Here is a 24,018-nt window from a genome sequence, read left to right on the forward strand (position 1 = left end):
ATATAAATTAAATATATATTAAATACATATCATTATTATATTTGATTAAAATTAAATAATATAATTCTAATTAAAATTATTATATTATTTTTATATTATATTATATGTGAACGTGATTAATTATATGGTATATTAAAACATAACATAACATTGAATATATAATTGTTAAATTAATAAATGATTGCCTATTGTATATTATATTATATTATATTATATTATATTATATTATATTATATTATATTATATTATATTATATTATATTATATTATATTATTTACTTAAATATTAAAAATTAACAGGAATAATAACATAACATTTTAAAACATGATAATATTTTAATTACATTACTGTATGTGCACAAGTAGCCTCTAATATATTATATCATAAATGTCTCTTATATTCATGTATATTAACGTCTCAAATTTAATGTATTTAATATGTTATGGGAATAATATCCTTTAAATATATCCTTTGAATAAATATAAATTAGGGACATTAATAAGAATGTAATATCATACCAGAGAAGCTTAATATATAAAATCGGGTCAAATCGTAATCTGTTTCTTACAACTAGCTTAAACACCTTATGCAACCACAATCCTCCCCTTTAACAAACAAAACAGTAACCCTCTGAACTGGCTGAGGATAATTAATTCTGTACAATACTGCTCCTTTGACTACACAGTATCCACTTCATCCTATTTGTCAATTCCAAAAATAAAATGAACTCTGGTGGCCCAAGGGCATGTGTTTAATCATGAAATGTCTGTAGACCAAAAGAGTATTGATCTAAAAGAGTGACTAAAAGAGATATCCCCCCCTCCCCCCCCCAAAAAAGTGATTAAATATGAAAACGGCAACCAAGCTCTCTTGAGAAAAGGCAGATGGTGCATGAACCAGAGGGAGAAATTGCAGTTAACAAAATGAATAACTATTTGTTAATTTGACTATTAAAGCAATAGGACTGAATCACTTGTCGATTTGTATAAGGTAAGGTACCTGTTATCAGACAAATGTACAAGACGAAACCCGATAAAAGCCTTCAAGTCAAAGGTGTTTAAACAAATTGTTAGATACACTGATCAAAACTATAGTTTAAACTATCACTTATGGATTCTGAAGTGACAATGACTTGATAGAATTAGAACTAGAATAAAGTGTCTATTATCGTCCCTGAGATCCATTGATATAATTAGCATCACCTATTTGGAACACATTAAGACATGAAAACTTTGTACGTAAAGAATATTAACTTTAAATTTTTACACTTGTTACTTTGCCTGGTGACATTCTAGGCTGAACAAGTGTATAACAGACCGGTGGCCCTTTCATAAGACATTCTGGGCCAATTACAGCTCTTATGTAAAGTATCAATTGTGCCTAATCTCACAAATAAACCTAGAAATAGAAGTCATTTTTAAATTGGCTGTGAAAATGTAAAATGTAAAATGTGATTAATCCTTACAAATAAAGAGATGAGACTTGCACGATTAAGACTTCATGTTAAGAAACAACATCTCAGTGGATGAATTTCCCTTTCATAGGTCACTTCGATGCTGCGGTGACGTCACCGTATGGGAACACCTTCGGTGTGACGAATGTCTGAAGCCCTATACCATCTCGCCAATCCTATTGGCCAAATAGCGCTTGGCACCGCCCTACGCATGCGTACGCATCGTATACCCGGGCGCCGCGCGCTATTTCGCTCAGATTTTCATTTACTTCAGGAAAGAGAATCATCTGTGCCCTGGAATCATCTCGCGTTCATAGCGGTTTTTTCTCGAGCAGTGTTAAACTCCTCTTCGCGGACGCGATGAGCTTTCGAAAGTGCAAGGAACCGTGTACCAGGTTCATCACTAAGGGAGACACTCACGAAAGGTGCGTAGTCTGTTTGGGATTACATCACGCGCAGTCTGCGCTTAGTGGCCTTTCCTCTTGTCCCCACTGTGATGGCCTGCGACTTAAAGTACTGCGCTCGAGGGTAGAAGTGTTTTTCCAAGGTCGCCCCCCGCGTCCAACCCCCGCCGTGTCGCTTCTGCGGCTGCCGAGGCACCGCACGAGGCGATGGCTTGGGGAGACATATGCGACCTCACTTACGACGACAGCGCGGCGCTGGAGTTTTCTCCACATCGCTCGCTCTCCCCTACCCGAGTGCAGGATGCCACCTTTCGTCGAACCCGTTGTGTTCTCGGACGGGGGTTTACAGCCCACCCCGGAGGCATACGATGCTATCTCCTTCGGTTGTGGGCAGTTTGACGACAACGTCTTATCCACTGCGGCCTCGGAGTCTGAGGACTTCGTGGCAGATACGGACAGCCCTCTCCCTCCTAGCGGACAGGAGAAGCGCGTTTCCCCCTCCTACAGCGAGCTGTTGGATGTGGTCTCTCGTGCGGTGGGGTAAGCTGGGACTGGATTGGGAGGTTGAGAAGGCAGAGGCCCAACCTTCATCTAAGCTGGACGACCGTTTTTTTTTAACTAGTCGTGCTCCTGCGCAGCCCCGTAGGCCCCTGCCTTTTTTCCCGGACCTCCACCAGGAGGTTTCGAGGTCCTGGAAGCAGCCCTACTTGGCGCGCATCACTAACGCTGCGGCTGCGGATTTCGCCACCATTTCAGATATGGCGAACCGTGGCTATACAGCGATGCCTCCGGTTGAGGAGACTCTCGCCGAACATCTGGCGCCTAATTCGGCCACGGCATGGAAGTCTCGCCCCCTCCTTCCTTCGAAGGCGTGTCGAGTCACGTCTAGCCTCGTCGGGAAATCTTACATGGCTGCTGGCCAGGCGGCCGCATCGCTCCACTCTATGGCGGTCCTCCAGGCCTACCAAGCGGAGCTTTTAAAGGATCTCGACGAGGGGGAGGGCATCACACCCGAGGCTGTGAAGGAGCTGCGTCGAGCAACGGATTTGGCGCTACGCGCTACCAAACATACTGCTCGGGCAGTGGGCCGTTCCATGGCTGGTTTGATTACGGTCGAGCGCCACCTTTGGCTGAATCTCACCGATATCAAGGAAAAGGATAAATCTTTTCTCATGGACGCGCCCATTTCTAAGGACGGTTTGTTTGGAGAGGCAGTTACGTCGGTGGTGGATAAATTTAGGGCAGCGAAACAGCAATCAGCCGCTTTCCGCCAGCTGATTCCACGCAGACCCAGGGAGACTGAACGGCGGCAGGCGCCCGCACGGTCTCGTTCAACCTCTTCAAACCGCCAACGGGCTGCCTCACGGGAAGAGCCTTCGCCTATGGCGCCCCCTCGTAAGGACTGGGGTCCTAAGGCTTTTCCACCAGCTCACCAGCGACAGTGGAAAAGATTAGACCTGAGTTCGACGGCTAATGCCTCTCGCTCTCGGGCTCCTAATAGCAGCTCCTGATATTCTCGCTGCTTGCCAGGGACTGTGCCCTCCACTAGAGAGCGCTATTGGACCGTTTTCGCGCATCCAACCCTCTCACTGCAGTCCCCACGCTCTAACATTGACTGTCTCGCCGCAAAAGGCGCTTCGAGCAGCATTGGATCGAGCAACCATGTCAGGCGTTTCCTCAGACACTCTGCGCGATTCAGCCTTCAGAATCCGAGGAACGATTCAAGGGTCTGGCAAAGACGGCCCGTTTATGACGGCTCACACAGCCGCCGCTTTTTCGCTAGCGGCAGAGCCCGATGTTCATCTTGTTGGATTAATTCCTGCCGTGGACACGCTTCAGGATTATACACAACGAGATGCAACGGATTTGACGCACGCGCTTCCCCGGCTTACGGACGCCGCGAGCTTTCCGTATTCGGGCATGTTAACGCATATGAAAACGCTGAAAAAGGCGGAAACCCTTGAAACCACTGACGCTATTTCGGGCCGCGTGGGAACGCTTGCCCGGCATTTCGCAATGGGTGTTACGCACGATTCGTCTCGGCTGATACACCATTCAGTTTCGAAAAGGCCCGCCTCCTTTCCGCGGAATTCTTCCCACGGTTGGGAAACCAGAGGAAGTCGCGGTGCTGCGGCAAGAAATGACAGCTCTGCTGAAGAAAGGGGCTATAGAAGAAGTACACCCCTCTCAGATGGAGTCAGGTTTTTACAGCCGCTATTTTGTTGTACCAAAAAAAGGGGGCGGTTTGCGACCCATATTGGATCTACGCCGTTTGAATCTTGCACTCAGGACGAGCAAATTCAAGATGTTAACGGTAAAGTCCATTTTGTCTCAGATTCAACCAAACACTTGGTTTGTCACGATCGATCTGAAGGATGCATATTTTCATATTCAGATCATCAAGAGACACAGGAAGTTCCTCAGATTCGCTTTAGAGGGCAAAGCGTATCAATACCGTGTTCTTCCTTTCGGCTTAGCCCTGGCTCCCCGAACTTTTTCAAAATGCATGGACGCAGCGTTCGTGTGTTGAATTACTTGGATGATTGGCTGGTGCTAGCTCAATCACAGACTCAAGCACTCTCTCACCGAGATTTAGTGCTGAATCATTTAAGCAGCCTGGGCTTATGCACGAATTGTCCAGAAGAGTGTTTTAATCCCCTCTCAACGGATAACCTTTCTGGGAATAGATTTGGACTCTCGCGCGATGACAGCCAGACTATCTCTCTCCCGCGCGTTCAGTCTCTCACGTCATGCGTGCGTCACTTCAAAGTAGGCCGCACAGTGACGGTGAGTTTGTGTCTCAGGCTGTTAGGTCTGATGGCAGCGGCATCCCCTGTAATTTGTCTGGGCTAACTTCACATGCGCCCTTTTCAGTGGTGGATGAAAAGTCAGAACATTTCACCCCGTTGTTTTCCGCATCGTACGATTTCGGTGACACGGAGGTGTGTTATGTCAATAAAACAGTGGATGTCAACCGAGTTCCTTCTAGCCGGAGTTCGGCTGGGGATTTGTGCTTCCCGAGAGACTGTCACGACGGACGCGTCTTTGACCGGTTGGGGAGCTGTTTGTCAAGGGCGCCCAGCTCATGGAGTGTGGACAGCGACACAACGCGGTTGGCACATAAACAGGTTGGAACTACTGGCAGTTTTTCTAGCTCTCCAGTATTTCTCAAATCTGCTGACCGGCCCGTCATGTACTACTCAGATCAGACAACATGGCGGTTGTGTCATACCTGAATCATCAAGGAGGGTTACGCTCTCGCCCCCTGTGCAGGCTGGCGAGGAGTATTCTTCTTTGGTCTCAGAACAGATTTCTATCGATCCGAGCAGTTCATGTCCCCGGACGTTTGAACGTCGGAGCGGATCTGCTATCCAGACAGACTCTGGAGCAGGGGGAATGGAGATTACACCCACAGACGGTGAGCCTTTTATGGTGGATATTCGGAGAGGCGAGAGTGGACTTATTCGCGTCGAGCACGACTACGCATTGCCCGCTGTGGTTCTCCCTATGCCCTCCATCACCCCTAGGCTTGGATGCGTTAGCTCACGATTGGCCCAGGACCAGCTTGTATGCTTTTCCTCCAATTCGTTTAATTCCAGCGGTGTTGTCCAGGATACGGCTGGACAGAGTGGAGCAGTTGCTGCTGGTGGCTCCGTGGTGGCCCACACAGCCGTGGTTTGCGGAACTGGTCAGTCTAATAGCGGGCTCTCCATGGGAGATTCCCCTCAGACAGGACTTACTATCGCAAGCACGAGGGATGATTTGGCACCCGAGGCCAGATCTGTGGAAAACTGTGGGCGTGGCCTCTGAGCGGAGTGAGTTAATATGTCCCGGTCTTTCTGCGGAAACCTCCGAGACTATTATGAATTCCAGAGCAGCATCTACGAGACGCTTATATGCTTTCAAATGGAAGCTGTTTACGACCTGGTGTGGTTTTCGTAGTATAGACCCAGTTTACTGCCCAGTGGCTTCAGTACTGGAGTTCCTTCAAGACCGTTTCTCTGATGGAGTAACGCCAGCAACTTTGAAAGTTTATGTGGCAGCCATTTCAGCTAACCACGTATATATGGACGGTGCTTCAGTGGGCCGTCATCCGCTGGTCTCTCGCTTTTTACAAGGTGCGCGACGGCTGAGGCCTTTCCGCCCTGTGCGAGTTCCCTCATGGGATTTATCTATTGTACTGCAAGGTCTATCAGGACATCCGTTTGAGCCCTTGGAAACCGTACCGGATAAAATCCTGACCTTGAAGACAGTTCTTCTTATGGCTTTATCCTCCCTCAAGAGAGTTGGGGATTTACAGGCTCTTTCTGTTTCGCCGTCGTGCATGGATTTTGCACCGGGCTTTGTGAAGGTATTGCTGCGACCGAGGCCTAATTATGTCCCTAAAGTCGCTTCGAACCCCTTTCATTTTCAGCAGACGTTCCTGAGGCTTTACCCCCTGCTGGGACAGGATCAGAAGATCTAAGTCTTTGCCCTGTCAGAGCGCTTAAGACTTATGTCGATCGATCAGCCTCATGGCGTGAGTCCGACCAGCTGTTTGTCTGTTTTGGACACAAGAATAGAGGCCATGCTGTCACAAAGCAACGCATGTCCCATTGGTTGGTGGAGGCAATATCTTTAGCCTATGAGGCGCGCGGTCTCGCCTCGCCTCTAGGAGTCAAAGCTCATTCCACTAGAGCAGTCGCTTCCTCTCAGGCAGCCCTCAGTGGATCTTCTATGGCTGATATCTGTGCTGCGGCAGGATGGTCCTCACCGAACACTTTTTATCAAGTTTTACAGTTTGGATGTAAGGACGGCTCCTGGCTCCCGGGTTCTCTCCCGCTTGAGCAGATGCTTCCTTGGATCCCAGCTATCAGGTACGTCAGGCGTTATGGTATAGGGTTCCCATACGGTGACGTCACCGCAGCATCGAAGTGACCTATGAAAGGGAACATCTCGGTTACGTATGTAACCACAGTTCCCTGAATAGGGAACGAGATGCTGCGGTCCCGGCCGTTCCATACCTGATAGCGTTCTTCTCTTCAGTTCATGAAATCAGAGCGAAATAGCGCGCGGGCGCCCGGGTATACGATGCGTACGCATGCGTAGGGCGGTGCCAAGCGCTATTTGGCCAATAGGATTGGCGAGATGGTATAGGGCTTCAGACATTCGTCACACCGAAGGTGTTCCCATACGGTGACGTCACCGCAGCATCTCGTTCCCTATTCAGGGAACTGTGGTTACATACGTAACCGAGATGTTTTCTGCCATCACATTTTTTGATATGCTGCAAATAATGCATGTAAATCTGACATCCACATCAGACTTTGACCGATAACATGTGACTTTCTCAGAACTCATATATTCTAGAGCTTCCTTTTATTTAATCATTTTCCTCAGTGCCAATTATTTAGCGACAGCTTGACTTCCATGACTGCACTGGTGTTTCCATTAACTGACTCCAGATTTTCTTAGTTTCTATTTCATTACTGAATGATTTTTCATGCATTAATTATGCAGACATTTTATTTCACAATAATGCGAACTTAAATACTCTGCCTTTTCTTCCACAGTGTACAATGCTGCACACTTTTTGAACACCTTGTTGTTGAAGTTTATTTAATAATAATAAAAGCCATCTTGCTGTAAATTTGTAAACATGCAATTAGCAGATGTTACAATATAACACAATTTATTATTTTTTATTAAGAATGCAGATTTTTTTTTTTTTTTAAATTAGCACTTATTTGGAAAGTAATTGATTGCTACTTAATCCTTATTAAGTATTTAGAAAGATTTAGAAATAAAAAGCATTTGTTATATTGCATTTGAAACCTCTTAGAGACAAACAAAATGTACATCTCAAGATTTATTGTAAGAGTATTAAAATCAAGAGTAAGCTGAGTCAAAGATAAATATATCAGTTCTATTTTAAAAGTTGTAATAAGTACTATTCTATTCTATTCTATTCTATTCTGTACTTATCTACTTATACATACATACATACATACATACATACATACATACATACATATATATATATATATATATATATATATATATACACATTTACATATATAACAAATACATCAATCGCAGATTATTGAGCAGCCTACAATCAATCAATCATTCAATAATCAAATAAATAAATAATACATAAAAATATAAACAATGAATAAGAAACTATATATATATATATAGATAGATAGACAGATAGATAGATAGATAGATAGATATAATGACTTGTGTTTATAATTAATTACCTGTTTTTGTATTCCTCTGTTGTTTTTTTAGATTGAGACTGAAAATGTAACATTTTTCACTTTTTCCCAGCGCCTTCTTCATGACCCTTCTGCGTGAGAGACCGATGTTTTATTTTGAAATGTCGAATGTGGCAGTAACCTGTGTTTTCCGGCTTCACCAGACAGCGGAGCTACATTGTAAACACACAGCCTCCATTTTCAAACCCGTCCGGAGAAACATCGCACAACACCGCTGAACATGGGGGCCGTACTCGGGCTTTGTTCCATGGCCAGTTGGGTAAGTTTACATATTAATATACTGATGATATATAAATATAATCGTATAGACATGCGAAGGTAAATAACTATTTGGTTTTCAGCGAGTTTATCATGTGTAACTGATGACATCCGCATCGGGAAAGAAGCGAAAGAGAAAATGGTGTCAGGGCCCTTCGCGATGCTAAATTCATAAAACCCGCTGCATCTGTTGAATAATGACCAAGAATGACATATAACAGCATATTAATTAATTTCACTATGTTTTGGTGTGATTGAAATCAGTTGTTTTTGCTTTACTAACGTAAAACAGTTGGTATCATGTTGGGTGGTTCCTCTGTTGTGATGCAGCACAACATGTTTTTGTACTAATACAGACAATTGTATATTGTTTAGTTTTGCGTAATTTGCATCACCAAGCGACATATACTACTAACGTTACTTTTCTCGTAACCGCAGCCAAATAATCATAGATAAACACTGTTTTGTCGGCGATATGATTTTGGGGTGTTTTAAATGGGACACACGTCACGTGTCGCAGATGATATTCCACCATAACATGAGGTTTTCTAAGAAGGGCACATGCTTGTTAGGCTGTTGCGACATCAAAACACCGATTAGATGTCAGCTCGTGACAAACACACTCAGGAGAGACGAGGAAACATTTACACTATTTACTGTTCAGTAACACTTAAAATGAACTTTTATTCATGAACAAGTATTATGCTATGATGAGACATATTGTAAAATACATGAATAAATCTGATCTTTTGAACTTTATATTCCTAAAAGAATCCTGAAAGTGTTATAATTCCAAAAAGGAATTAAGCAGCACATTGATAAAACGTTTCTTGAGCACCAAATTAGCATATTAAAATTATTTCTGAGAATCATGTGACATTGAAGACTGGAGTAATGGCTGCTGATAATTCAGCTTTGCCATCACAGGAGTAAATTACATTTTAAAATATATTAAAACAGGAAAAGTTATTTCAAATTGTAATAATATTTCACAATATTTCTGTTTTTATTTTATTTTTGACCAAATAAATGCAGCCTTTTTGGGCATAGAAGACTTCTTTAAGAAATAAATAAAAAAGTTTATTTTAAGAAAGTATTTTAATGTCCTCCAATTACATCAAAACACTAAAATAAACAGACTATTTTTCACTAATAAAAAGAATCAATAATACTTCCTAAACACTAAACTTCACCTGGTGTTTTACCCGAGTACAAAGGAGGGATGATGCTTCTTTAATTAGACTATTTTTTAGCACTGATATGAGTCACTTTGAAGTCACCATGTTTATGCGTCAACCAGCCCTGCTCATTTTGCAGAATGATGCTTTTTATGTCTAGAGATGATCGATTTGGCATCTTATTGGATATATGATTTTTATTTGCATTGCATTTTAAAAGCACGTTTAAAAAGCATTATTTACCCATCCTTCATATGTTACATTAAGTTATTGTAATGCCTAAATTAATTTGGAATATTAAGCATCTTTTTATTAATGAAAATAGTGTCATTTATCAATGGCCAAATATTTATGAAAAAAATAATATTGATTTTATACCTTTCAGTCACAATATCATGTGCAATGCATGCCTAATTATGATATATTTAGAGTACTACCTGACAGATTTCACAGAAATATGTATACTGAGATAAAACGATTATGATCTGAGATAGCTTACATCACCTTTAACATGCTTTTTTTTTATCTCCTTTGCAGATTCCTTGCCTTTGTGGCAGTGCTCCCTGCCTGCTGTGCAGATGCTGCCCGAGTGGAAACAACTCCACAGTCACTCGGCTGATCTATGCCTTCTTTATGCTGCTGGGTGTGGGCATCGCCTGCATCATGCTCATGCCAGGCATGGAGGGGCACCTGAATAAGGTGACCCAGCAATGTTTCTTGGGAATTCAAGTTTTGTATTTGTTTTACAGGGTTGCAGCTGAAGCATTCTGATTGTGTTGTTGTTGTTTTTTAATGTCACTGCAGATTCCAGGCTTTTGTGAAGGAGGAATGGGGTCGTCCATCCCGGGAGTCAAAGGTCATGTGAATTGCGATGTGCTGGTGGGCTATAAGGCTGTGTATCGTGTGTGTTTTGGGATGGCCATGTTCTTCCTGCTCTTCTCTCTCATCATGGTAAAGGTCAAGAGCAGCCAGGACCCAAGAGCTGCTGTGCATAACGGGTATGTAGGCGTTGGTGTGAACTAATGGTTAAAGTCTTGAATCCTTACGAGCGAGACACAGGTTTAACATGCAAATAATTTCAGAAATGTCTTGAGCTTCACTAATCTTTGAAATATTCATATCTTCTCCAGGTTTTGGTTCTTTAAGTTTGCTGCTGCCACTGCTATTACAGTTGGAGCTTTCTTCATTCCTGAAGGCCCTTTTACCACTGGTGAAGTTTTATTTTATTGCCTTAAATATGAAATATGCATGCAATTACATGATTTACAATGTGAGGATAAAAGGTGACTTTAAATGGCTATCAATAATGACCAAATTAAAAAGTAACTGCTAAATATGTGTGATGTAGTTTTACATTAAATGTACATTATACAATCTGCAGTGGGATTTATCATAAAACTGCACAGTGTTTAGCCATCTTAAGCAATGAGAGAGTGAGATTAGGCAGACTTGAGTTGTACCTCGTGTTTATTTGTGAGGATCTAATGCTGATCTTCTGCGGGGTCTCTTCTAGTCTGGTTTTACATAGGCATGGCTGGAGCGTTCTGTTTCATCCTCATCCAGCTGGTGCTCTTGATCGACTTTGCTCACTCTTGGAACGAGTCCTGGGTGGAGAAAATGGAGGAGGGAAACTCTCGTTGCTGGTATGCAGGTATGAATTAAGAGAACTTTTTTCAGTCCCACACAAGTTTCCCCACTGTAAAAACAGTAATATTTTGAAATATTACTACAATTTAAGTTTTTTATCATAATATATATTCTAAACTGTAATTTATTCCTGTGATGGCAAAACTGTATTTTTTTTTTTTTACAGTCTTCAGCATCACATGATCCTTCAGAAATCATTCTGATATGCTTATCTGATGCTCAAGAAATATTTATTATTATTATCAATGTTGTAAACAGTATTGCTGCTTAATATTTTTGTGGAAACTTTGATACATGTTTTTAAGGATTTCTTTTTTTTTGATGAGCATAAAGTTCAAAAGAACAGAATTTATCTGTCACTTTTGATTTTGAATTTGTTGCATCCTTACTGAATAGAATTATGAGTTTCTTTCCGAAAAATCTTGCCGACCCCAACTTTTTGAATTGTTGTGCATACATTTTACATAAATATGGTCATAAATATAACACATTTTAAGTCATGAAGTGAATACATTATTTTTTTATATTTTAACATCATATTTATAAAGATATTGTATTGTTCTAACGTATTTTTTTTTCTACCATCCATAGCTCTTCTGTCTGCCACAGCCGTCAACTACGCTCTGTCACTGATCTCTCTGATCTTGTTCTATGTGTATTACACTCACTCTGATGGCTGCACTGAGAACAAAGTCTTCATCAGCATCAACATGCTGCTCTGCGTTGGTGCATCTGTCATGTCTGTCTTGCCTAAAATCCAGGTAATGAATACAAAACGTCTGTTTGTATGAATAGTATTGGATGATCTCCTTATTAAAACTGCTCAAGGTTTGGATACGTGTTATATCAGATGAGCATCAAGACTTAAATGATGAATTTAAGTCCTTTTCTTTACTTTCCTCCTCCAGGAGTCCCAGCCCAGGTCTGGTCTCTTGCAGTCCTCCATTGTTACTCTGTACACCATGTATCTGACCTGGTCTGCCATGACCAATGAGCCTGGTAAGGATTGAGAGAGATTGGTTTCTCAACCCTGGTCCTGGGCACCCCCCAGCACTGCACATTTTCTATGTCTCCCTTATCTGACACACCTATTTCAGTCCCTAGAGTTTCTTTTAATGAGCTAATGAGTTAAATCAGGTGTGTTTGATTAGGGAGACACACAAAATGTGCAGGTCTGGGGGGCGCTCAGGACCAGGGTTGAGAAACACTGGTTTAAATGAATATTCTGTGGTTCGTAAAATCATTTTAGAATAATAATTTTCTTTTCCCTAAAGACCGCAGATGCAACCCTAGCTTGCTTGGCATTATTGGCCTCAACAGCACCACCCCTGCTGGTCAGGACCGTGTTGTTCAGTGGTGGGATGCCCAGGGCATTGTGGGCTTGATTTTGTTCCTGATGTGTGTGCTGTATTCCAGGTAAGCAAGTTAGTAATTTGTTAAAATATATGACCTATTTTTGCAGCTATTATTCAATACAGCAGTCAAATTTGTCTTTTTATTTTTTTTATTTCCTCAGCATCCGCAACTCCAGCAATGCCCAAGTGAACAAACTGACTCTCACCAGCGACGAGTCTGCTCTTATCGAGGATGGTCCCGCTCCAGAGAACTTTGAAGTGGGTGATGGCAACAACCGTGCCATTGACAATGAGAAGGATGGAGTTACCTATAGCTACTCTTTCTTCCACTTCATGCTCTTCTTGGCTTCTCTGTACATCATGATGACACTGACAAACTGGTACAGGTATGTGCCCATGTGTAGATGTTTTTATTAGTTTAAGTGCACAGTGTATTGGTAATCGTCTGAGTTTGACTAGGCCAATTTTGGAAGCAGATAAAGGGCATATTTTCGAAAAGTCATAAGGCATTTTTCTGAAGGTTTTTAAAGTGCATTTAACTATTTTTCCCACAGTATATTAAAACGTTTGATGTTTGATTTAATTTGCGAAATTCTGTATATAGAATTAAAATGAATACAATTAAAATATTGACTATATTAACAAGCAGTTTTCAATCTCTACTATATGTGCTTTTTAAAAGTTTGGGGTCAAGTAAGATTTCTTTGGAAGAAAATTATACTTATATTCAGCAAAGGATGCAAAAAGTTAAATATTAAACAACAAAAAAGACACATAAAATTCCAAATAAAAATAAAATCTCAAATAAATAACTTAAATAATAACTAAAATAATAACAATATAAAAAATATATAAAAATAAAAATACTAAAAAAAAACTAAAATCTTGGAAGTTAGAAGTTCTGTTAACAAAAACATTTGTATATGCAATAATAATGATTAGTTATTGCTCTGTCCTTTTTGTGTCATAATTCATATTGAAATATTTATGGTCGTCGAATTATCTTTAAACTCTTGATTATTTTTTTTTCCTGTCAATTTTATAGCCCTGACATCAATTATGAGACTATGACCAGCAAGTGGCCCTCTGTGTGGGTGAAAATCACCTCCAGCTGGATCTGCATCTCTCTGTATGTGTGGACCCTGGTGGCTCCGCTGGTCCTCACCAACCGTGACTTCGACTGAGAGGACGGATAGAATAAAAGCTTGCAATTAGAATCCGCCATTACTTATGTGAATATTCACATGTATAGGGATAGTAGGGTCTAAATGTAAATACTTCAGTGTTTTGTTCGTTCAGCTGACCCTACATGTGTTGTTGTTGTTTTGAACCTTGCATGCTTTTATGTAGGAGTTTATTAATTCATATAAGAGCTGAAATAAATGAAGAACATCGCTTGGGTTTCCTGTGATGTGATGTTATATTTCCTTCAAGAATGTGTTCTTCTAAATTGATTAATAATCTCTGTATGGTCTAAAAAAAAACAATACAATGTATCTTAAGTTATTTGTGGAGAGTAGTGAAAATGCAAGTCATGTTTTCCCATAAATCATGACATTCATAGTTTCCTATAGAACGCACACATACAGTGTTGAATTAGCATGTGAAAATTTTACAGGCAACTTAATATTGTAGATTTTGTCATGCATTTCGCTTCTTGATGTTTTGCATCATGAACATAACTGTAACAGCGCTAACCATTTTGCAACTTGCCCATGTTAGTTGTTTGAGCACTATTCATTTTATTCTTGTAGCCAATGTGTGTGCTGAACAATGTTTTGCACTGAATACATTATCTGCTTGTGTTTGGCTTTACCCTTTATTGTATTATGCAGGTTGGTGGTTTTCTCATGGCAGGTCTCGCATACATTTTTTTTTTTTTTTAATGTCAGTGTTATTTTTTGCCTTTTGACAAATGCATTGTACTCACCCAACATGTCATTTTATTAAAAGTTTAAATCCTGGATTATGTTCTCATTGGAGTTTGAAAATATAACCAGGTACTGACAGGTTTCATGATTTAATTTGATTACGGTTATGGAAAATAATCTCACAAATAATGGTGTAAATTAAACTGTGAACCATCCTGTTTGATAAATTACAATAATATTAAAGGTTCCTATTTCTTTTAGGTATAATAATCAGCACTTACAAATAATTTAAATTGCACAAATGGCAATATTTATATACATTTCTAATTACATTATTATGTCACTACTCAAATATATAAAAATAATGAATAGTAGTAATGTAGTAAATATGCCTATATTTAGCAAAATGCTCCTATATATTTCAGTAGTAGGGTATTTAAAAGTGGAAGAAATTATGGGTTCACATGAGCTCCCGCTTCTACTGAGATGGACGATCTTTCTCCCTAAACTCCGTAGGCTACAAAACAGTATTTATTTTAAATTTCATGTTAAAACATAAAAAATAAATTTGAAAACTATCAAAGCTTGCGATTATTGTATACAAAAAAAAAAAAAAAAAAAAAATACAAAAGTTTTCAGGACTAATAAAGAAAGAAATTTGGATTTAAAAATATTGTTTTTCTGTTAAAAAAAAAAAAGAAGAAGAAATAAACATTTAAACCCAGCCCTATTTGAAAATCAATGAATAAATAATAATAATAATAATAATAATAATAAAAAAACAGAATCAATGTTTAAATTCCTTTAATGCAACTGCAAAGCTTTTTATAATGATGAATATCTCACAGTAACAAGAATCACTGTGTATTGTCCAACATTATGGAACTAACCATATGCCAAAGTCTTCACGTCTATTTACAGTGACATTAGAACATCAGGCAGGCACTTCTATTACATATACATAAAGGATAACTGTAACATTTTCTGAACTGCTCAACAATAAAACAGGACAACGCGTGCTTCACAATACAGCTGCAATATAAATCAGCAACATAACTGCAGCCTGATCTCCTGATGGAAATGATGGAAAAAACACTAGCTAGTGAACAGTAACTAGAAGTATCTGTGAAAGGAAGGAATGTCAAACTGAGGGACAGATGGTACCAAAAAAAATTCTGGCTAATAAATATCATCATTTTGATGAATATTTACAAAAAATGAAAAGGTCCAGTCCCTGTTTTCCAGGCTTATTCGCTTTCAGATATCAAGCGGTGGCGTGTCGGTGCTGGGCAGGTCAGAGTTCAGTTCACACAGGTAGAACAGCGTGGTCTCGCTCGCCTCCGCCTCTGTGAGGGGCTCCAGACGAATCAGAGAGCTGCGAGGAATCTCAGTCTCCATCTCCAGGGCCTTGTCCAACAGGTCTGCGGGTTCTTCAGGGCTCTGGGGCAGGACAGGCTGGGTCAGGTTTTCAGCCGGAGGATCTGATGGGGCCAGAGGGGTGCATCCATCCAGGAAGGCCAGCAGAGGACAGGTTGTGTACTGGATCAGCTGCTTATCTGAATGAAGGAACCGACATGCTAGCAAACGCAGCACAGCGAGGGCATGACAGTGGATATTATTTTACAGAGGAACACTTACCTGTGTTGCCAGGCTCAGACTTCCCTTTGTTGATGTTACCCTTTGTTTCTGAGACAGCTTCCTGCCAACAGCAAAAGCTTTATCAAAAATATGACAATGCAGAATAAAATGAAACAAGTCATCATGGTGAATTATAGCAGCTGAGGCAATGCATCAATGGAAATTATTTTAGAGATTTTCAACAAAAGGAAGTAAAAGGAAGATGAGTGGATACTCCAAACACTTATGGAATCTCCAAACATACCTCTATGATATCTGGATCAATGCTGAACTGTTTTCCATACAGCATGGCCTGGAAGTCTTCCAGACTGCAGTCAATACTGTCCAGATAGTCCATCAACTCAACTCTGTAGTGATTTAATTTACAATGAAATATTCATTAAATATGCTTAAAGCAGAAGCGTCTCACCAATAAAAATAAATAAATAAAAAGAGAAATGTAAAGCTTGAATTTTATTGAACCCATCATTTAGTAGTTTAATTCGAATTCAAGGGAAGCATATTTACACCACATGAGAAAAAAGAAAAGAAAAAACCTTGATAGACACCAAGTCATAAATGTGAGATACTAAGTATGAGGGGGGGAAACAAAATTATGAGAAAAAGTCATAATTATTAGATAAAAATTATGAGAGATAAAAAGATGAAATTATAATATAAAAAGTTGAATTTATGAGATCATTTAATTATGAGATAGTCAAAATTGTGGATTATTGATTACCAAAACATGATTGGTTTTCTTATGCGGCAGAATTTTTTTCTCAGAGTTAGAATAATAGTTGATTACTCAAAACGTACAGCAAGAAACATTTTTTTTTTTTGTTTGTTTCTCTTGCCAAGTGAGAAGCTCATCATGAGAGATATCAAATCTTAGCAGCCTTATATTGTATATGGGCAACACTGGCCTACTTACTTGCCAAGAAGGTTTATGTTTTGTGAAAGGGCTCCGTTTTCGCTGAGAATAGAGTCCATCAGCTTCACTGGATCCTCTGAACTTAGACCTGAGGGTTTGTTCAATTGCAGGGCGCTTGGTGAAATGTCAGAGGTGCTTTTGGGTACTGCTTCTTGAGTGGTTGAATTTGTTACACTTCCATTTGTGCTGTCGTTTCTTATAGTCGGGCTGCTTTCATAAGCGACTTCCACAATTTCAGCATCTCTGTAATTAAAGAAAAAAAAGACACAGACCTCATTTTCTAATTTTCTGCTACAAAACCTCATGCAAAAGAGGTGCAATGGTTTGAATCAACCCCTAAATGCTTACACTTGGTCAGCCGGTACTGATACGCCATCTAGAAATTCCGCATCTTCGTCTGTGATGTCACAAATGATGACATCTTCAGAAATGTCAGAGCTGTTTTTTGATCCATTGAGTCCATTCACTGAGGACTAAAAGAGACGGCAAGAAATGAGTCTCTGATAAACAGATCTTCAAGTTTCAATATTATTGAGGAATATCATGTTTATATAAATAAATCGGTCCCCCACCAACGTGAAATTAACAGACGGTGATTCGCACAATTTAAGGTTCATATCCAGTGGCAGGACAATTTCACACAAAGTGAGCCCTGCCTCAAATCTCATCAAGAGAGAAAAATGCAAGATAATGAATAGCAACTTTACATTTACAAAACAACTGTCAACACATTTCCTCCTGGGAAAGAGAGTCAAAGTGCACAGAACCTAATCACCTCTGGATGGTTCTACACCTACTTTGCTGTGGTCCATAGGTTCCTCGAACATCTGGTGGATGAATTTTGACTTCTTTCCATTACTGCTCAGAGTAAGCGGTCTGTAATCAGAAAGCAAGTAAGGTGCACATTAATAATAGTAAAAAGTATATTAATATGTTTTTAATTCATAAAAATAAACAAAAATGATATTAAAAAAGAAAAATCACTCTCCCAAGAATCAGACAAAAAAAAAAAAAAAAAAAAAAAAATTCTCATCTTTGATAAAGATACTTGGTCAAAAATATGACCATATAAAATTTACTTAAACTATCGTTCAATAGTCTTGGGTCTAGGATTTTTTAAAATGTTTTTGAAAGACATTTTTTTTTTGCTCACAAAAGTTGTATTTTTTATTTAAAATACAGTAAAAACAGTAATAGTGTAAAATATTACTAGTTTAAAATAACTGCTTTCTATTTTAATATAATTTAAAATGTAATCTATTTCAGTGATGGCAAAGCTGAAATTTCAACAGCTATTAATCCAGACTTCACAATTATTCTAATACGCTGATTTAGTGCTCCAGGAACATTACTTTTCATCATCGATGTTAAAAACTGATGTGCTAATTAAAAACTGTTAATGAGGACATTGAATGCCCGCTTTACACAAGTTGATATGATTCTTTAGGGTCTTCATGAAATGTCTGAAACATACTTTGGTTAAAATTCCTCTGTGGTTGTGTAAAACAACACCTTTTTACCATGTCAAAATCACCTCTGTTCACAGCAACTCATTTCGGTGCATGTCTCTTTAAATGCTAATGAGCTATGCTCACCCCGCCCTCTCTCTTATGTGGAAGGCAGTAACAAATATAAAGTGTGAGACTTACTTCTTTTTGAGGTGCAGCTGGATCATGAACAGTGAGTAAAGATACATGTTTGAGTCTGAACTTTTTAGCAAAACCTGCCTTGAACTGTCCCTTACTCAGAACGCAGTCTGGTGTAGAAAGATTTGTGCAGACATAAAACCAATTTAGATATATTTAGTGGCGCGTTACCATCAAAAACAAAACTAATCCGCTGTGTCCTCAGTGGCTCTGATGTCAGGCGCAGAGAAAATGGCAGACAGTGCATAACTGGTAGGGCTGGGCGATGTATCGCATGCAATTGTCACGCGCATTTCGTCAATAAAGACATACACATCATTACATCAAAAAAAAGCTACGCAACATCGCGTTCATTATCCAATTAATATACAGAGCCGTAGATCACTGAAAAGCTACGCAACATCGCGTTCATTATCGCAGATGAATCGCCTTCGATAATGAACGCGATATTGCGTAGCTTGTCAGTGATCTACGGCTCTGTATATTAAATGCCGCTCCATTTGAAAGCAGGTGATGGCGATTTAGCGGTATTTAGCGGCTTTACTGACGAAATGCGCGTGACAATTGCATGTGATACATCGCCCAGCCCTACTTTAACATCGTAGAAAAAATGGCAGACAGTGTACAGCTGGTTGAAGGTGGAAATATGTTAATACAGGACCGTCGGTTAGTGGTCGTGGGCGGGGCCTGAGCAGTATGACGCCATATTGCTCAGAAAATCAAAACGGGGGATTCTGAGGATTAAAAAAAGGAGCAAATGGATTTTTTTCATTGGAGGGCGGTTGTGTCCACACACTGCTAAGACACATTTATATGCATGTAAAAGTGAATTTTGCAACCGATGTCCCAACAGTAGGCAGAAAATTCAAACGAACAGCATTTATTTAAAGGGGTCATAAACTGATATAATATAATCGAAAAACAGTAGGCGAAATCTAAATTCCCTATATCTTTTGACATACGTATAAGAGGTCATTGTACTATAAAAACAGAACTCGAAACTTTCTCTTTAGTCTAAAAAGCAGCTTATACTGATGCCAATCAGCCAAAATGGCAGGTTGTGGAGTGTGCCACTTTATGACGTAATAGTGTGGCTAAACTCTCATTGCATCCGAAATTGCATACCTCCCTGCTAAAATGAAATCTCGTTTTATTTTAAATGCAATGACAATAAAGGCAATTCAAACTATATAATAGGTGAAAAACAGTATGTGAGGTGAGTAGTATGTCCGAATTCATAGTATAATCGAAAAAAAAAAAAAGTTGGCGAAAAGTCCCCAGATAACCTAAGTCTAATTTGCATGCCCGATACACATATCACAGATGAAGAACGAGTGAAATTACATATCACAAATATACTATGATTCTATTTGAAAATTTCACATCAGAAACATCTCCAAGAAAGAAAATCAAAATGGCAGTCAAACTACACAACAAACGCAGGTAGGTCATGTGACAGTAACAACATGCCGGATGTAATACATCCGAATTTCATTCATACTACCCATATTCATAATACATAGAATACATGCTTTTTTAATGGTCGTGAAGTAAATTAAAATTTAAATGCTACAACTCAGACAGTACGTGATTTCGGACGCAACGGCCGCCTCCGCAGAAGAAGATCGACACCTGGTTCTACATCACAGTGTGTTTAGCCTCACCCACCGATTTGCACATGTAGTGTAAATAATGTCAGAGGCAAATGCAGATCTACACAGAAATGAAACGATAAAGATGCCTCCAAAAACAACTAAACACTGTGCAGTGCCAAGTTGATCATAAAGTTTGCGACCGTCAAAGGAGACGCTCAACAAATTTCAACCTGCATTATGGACTCAATGTATATTTTATTAACTTTATTTGTTAATATTTGTAACCTTATTTATAACTGTATCTGTATCATTTAACATAATTATTGTAGCTTTGCATTTATTAAAAGATCCGTGTTTGTATTTCCCTGTGTGTTTTATTATTATCTGTTTTATGTAAATGAGTTTAAGAGCAACTGTTGCATGAATAATTTTTTGTCTGGTGCATACAGTATATTTTTATGAAATGTTTGCATTAATTAGGCCACCTAAAATAAAACCTTTACATTTGTATCTATATTTATTAGAATTATATTTTTACAGCCTGTGTTTTCATCTGAAAATATGACTGATGTGAAGATTACTGTGTGTGTAAAAATAGAATATTACAAGAATATGCTTTGAAAATGTTGATGGAACAAATTATTGTGCCGAATTGAGAAACGAATATTTATGCAGCCCATGCCTCACAAGGCAATGTACTTCAGTTCAAATGTTACACAAAAAAGTCAATTTGATGCCAGCATTTTCGAGAAATAATATATTTATTGATGGGTAAAGATGCAATATAATGTTTACATGTTTTTATAGGCTAATATAGTCTAAAGTTATGTTTTGATCGTTTAATTAATTTTTTAAAAAATTTGTTTAGTTGTTTAGCCTATTTGTGTATTTACAATAATGTGTACATTTACATAATTGCTAAGGAAAAAGACACTGTGTATGTGTACGCACCATGGGTTCAAGGCAACTTTAATTTCGTGAACAGTACAGATTAGTGTATTTCATTCATTCAACTGACCCAAACATACACAAGCAACTGGTTCAATTAACATATATAGTAAAGTAATGATAGTATAGTAATGTAGATCTCAGTTCTATTTTAAGTGATATTACAAGTCCTGTGAACAACAAAAGTAAGATTTGGGTTTCTCCGGCTCTCTACACTGCCATTTAGGAAAACCGGAAATATTTTTATGGACTCTCGCTGATCGGAAATCCAACATGGCGGCAACGTGCAACTAGCCCATTGGATGTGAATGTAAGTTCGCACCACAGTAACCTTGTATGAGTAACTTTTTTTTACTATCTGGTCACTATTGCTTTGTCTGTTATTGCAGATCGTTCGATATGTACTGAGCATTTCTGCATTTTTAACCTAAATCTCACCAGCGTCCATCTATGAAGGATGTAGGCTGACAAACATACACAACTGTTAGGCAATCATACCAGTGGACGTTTACTTCCGATTCTACAATCCACCACGGTTATTCAAACAGAGCGTTCCGATGAGGGGGTGTCAAAACAGGACAGAAAATAGCCTATTACTTCTAAATTATGCTGTTTCTTGATATAAAGAAATGTTAACATTATAACTGGACCTAAAAAAACAGTACAAATTAATAAAAAAGGCAGTTCATGACCCCTTTATGACTTTTTTTGTAATAATTCTTTACTGTTTTAAGTCTTTACTGTCATCAATGATCAATTTAATGTGTTCTTGCTAAATAAAAGTAATTTCTCTCTCTCAAAAAAAACAAAAAACGACAACAACAAAAACAACATAATGACCCCAAACCTCTGAATCCCGGTTCTTTTGTGAGATGCGTACACATACTTTTTAGTCTTACCTTTTGCGTTTTAAATTTAACATGCGATTGTTCTGAACCAATGTGAAGATGAACTGCACCAACTGGAGAGAAAAATACAAAAAGTGGCATTAGAATTCAAACCTGTTCATTAGGTTGTGCATATTATATGTTGATATACAACAGGAATGTCTGCAAAGCTGCTACATGGAAGTAGAACGTACCTCCTTTATGACCTGCTGCTGCTGTGCATGTTTCTGTCTGAGGTCTGAAATCTCTGTCCAAAGAGCTTCATTCTCTCTGAAGAAAAGAGAACGAGAGAATGATACATTTTCTAAAGAACACGCCATGATGTCAGAGTGTAGTTCCTTGCTGTTACTATGATATTCTGAGTGGTTTAACCATGTTGGTACTTGCTGAACAGGGCATTATTAAGCACAACTAGTGATTAGTTAGTCTGCTCCTTTAACTTCTGAGAAAATGCACATGGACAAGATTAAAAGGATTAGTTCACTTCCATAATTAAAATTTCCTGAATAATTTACTTGATAATTGCCATCCAAGATGTTCATGTCAGTCGCAAAGAAATTAAGGTTTTTGAGGAAAACATACCAGGACTTTTCTCCATTTAATGGACTTCACTGGGACCCAATAGGTTGAATGTCCAAATTGCAGTTTCAATGCAGCTTCAAAGAGCTGTACATGATCCCAGCTGAGGAATAGGGATCTTATCTAGTGAAACAATCTGCTATTTTCTTAAAAAAAAAATACACATACTTTTTTTTTTTTTTTTACCATTAATGCTTGTCTTGGATAAGCTTGACTTCACGCATTACATAGTCTGGAAAGGTCATGCATGAAGTTTTTTTTCAAAAAGCAAAAGATATTTTTTTTTTTTTTTAAATACTGATTGTTTTTTTTTTTTTTTTTTTTTAAATCAGGGACAATGCACATTAATAATACATAAATATGCAGAATGTGCCAGATTTTGCCAACACTGGCTAATATTCATCCGTAGTCCCTTTTGACAGGTTGGTGTTAAGGATAGGGAGTAAACATAAACAAATAATATTAATACACCAAATTAAGAACAAGCTGAAAATCGTAAAGCAGAAGCAAAAATAAAATAAAACTATGGAAACACCATACCATATCCATAAATAACTATAAATGATCACAATTTTGATGGGTCAATAACCATATTTTCAGCTTTTTCGCGAAACCAGTGTCCTGTTAACTGTTTTAATTCTAAAAAGCAAAAGATAATTGACCAAAGGTAGTTTTTCTTAATAAAAGCAAAAGATAATTGACCAAAGGTAGTTCTTCTTAATGGCACATTTCAATCACCTCTAATACCGGCATGTGTACACCATCCTGTTATATCTGATCTATGTAATCTTTAAAAACAGGTGGAGCAAAACCATTTAAGATCTTAAAAATAAGTACCAAATCAGCAAACGGCGAATCAAACGTTCCCAACTTAAAATAAAAAACTTAATTAATATGCTACAATTGTGAAAACTGTTCGGTTTTTAATCCAAAACCTTAAATAATTTCAACTGGTTTAAGAAAAGACCTACATGTCTGAGTCCAGGTAGTCATGCAATATGTAATACGAGGAATAATCACTGAATTCATGAATAGAACTGCTGCTTTACTGGTCAACCTATTTCTGATAAATCTGAAATTCGCTAAATTGAATTTCACTATATTTACCACTTTCTTCACTTACGTTTTGAAAGTAAGTTGAGAATCCACTAATAATCCTAAATATTTAAATTCATGTACTACCTCAAGTTTATTTTCCTGCACAAATACATCTGCTTTCACATCATAATCTGGCCTTTTAGTAAAAAACATACAAACAGTTTTTCTGACATTAAGATGTAAACATGAGTTGATGAGCCATTGTGCAACTTGATTTATAGTTTCAGTCAATTTTTGTGCAGCCTGTTGACTTTTTGCACGTACATACAACACAACATCATCCGCATA

At 38.6% G+C, this 24,018-nt stretch overlaps 2 protein-coding genes across 2 annotated transcripts in view; one reads left to right on the forward strand and one right to left on the reverse strand.

Annotated features, from left to right (window-relative positions):
* The first annotated feature begins 8,217 nt into the window (after positions 1-8,217).
* Positions 8,218-14,521, forward strand: LOC109052637 (serine incorporator 1-like). The gene is made up of 10 exons (XM_019070053.2): positions 8,218-8,376; positions 10,091-10,252; positions 10,358-10,551; positions 10,684-10,763; positions 11,067-11,204; positions 11,792-11,961; positions 12,109-12,199; positions 12,475-12,616; positions 12,717-12,941; positions 13,601-14,521. The coding sequence occupies exons 1-10, from the start codon at positions 8,338-8,340 to the stop codon at positions 13,737-13,739; spliced, it is 1,380 nt and encodes a 459-aa protein (XP_018925598.2). The 5' UTR covers positions 8,218-8,337; the 3' UTR covers positions 13,740-14,521.
* Positions 14,522-15,213: 692 nt separating this feature from the next.
* LOC109052622 (heat shock factor protein 2-like) overlaps positions 15,214-24,018 on the reverse strand; it is a 12,367-nt gene continuing 3,562 nt past the window's right edge. The window contains exons 5-12 of the mRNA XM_042778132.1: positions 22,248-22,323; positions 22,066-22,127; positions 17,775-17,853; positions 17,326-17,450; positions 16,978-17,220; positions 16,309-16,411; positions 16,065-16,125; positions 15,214-15,982 (exon numbers count right to left, since the gene is read on the reverse strand). Of these exons, the coding sequence (XP_042634066.1) occupies positions 15,684-15,982; positions 16,065-16,125; positions 16,309-16,411; positions 16,978-17,220; positions 17,326-17,450; positions 17,775-17,853; positions 22,066-22,127; positions 22,248-22,323 (1,048 nt within the window). The 3' untranslated portion in view covers positions 15,214-15,683. The remainder of the gene's footprint in view (positions 15,983-16,064; positions 16,126-16,308; positions 16,412-16,977; positions 17,221-17,325; positions 17,451-17,774; positions 17,854-22,065; positions 22,128-22,247; positions 22,324-24,018) is intronic.

Source organism: Cyprinus carpio, chromosome A20 (assembly GCF_018340385.1).
Source record: "Cyprinus carpio isolate SPL01 chromosome A20, ASM1834038v1, whole genome shotgun sequence".
Lineage (NCBI taxonomy): Eukaryota > Metazoa > Chordata > Actinopteri > Cypriniformes > Cyprinidae > Cyprinus > Cyprinus carpio.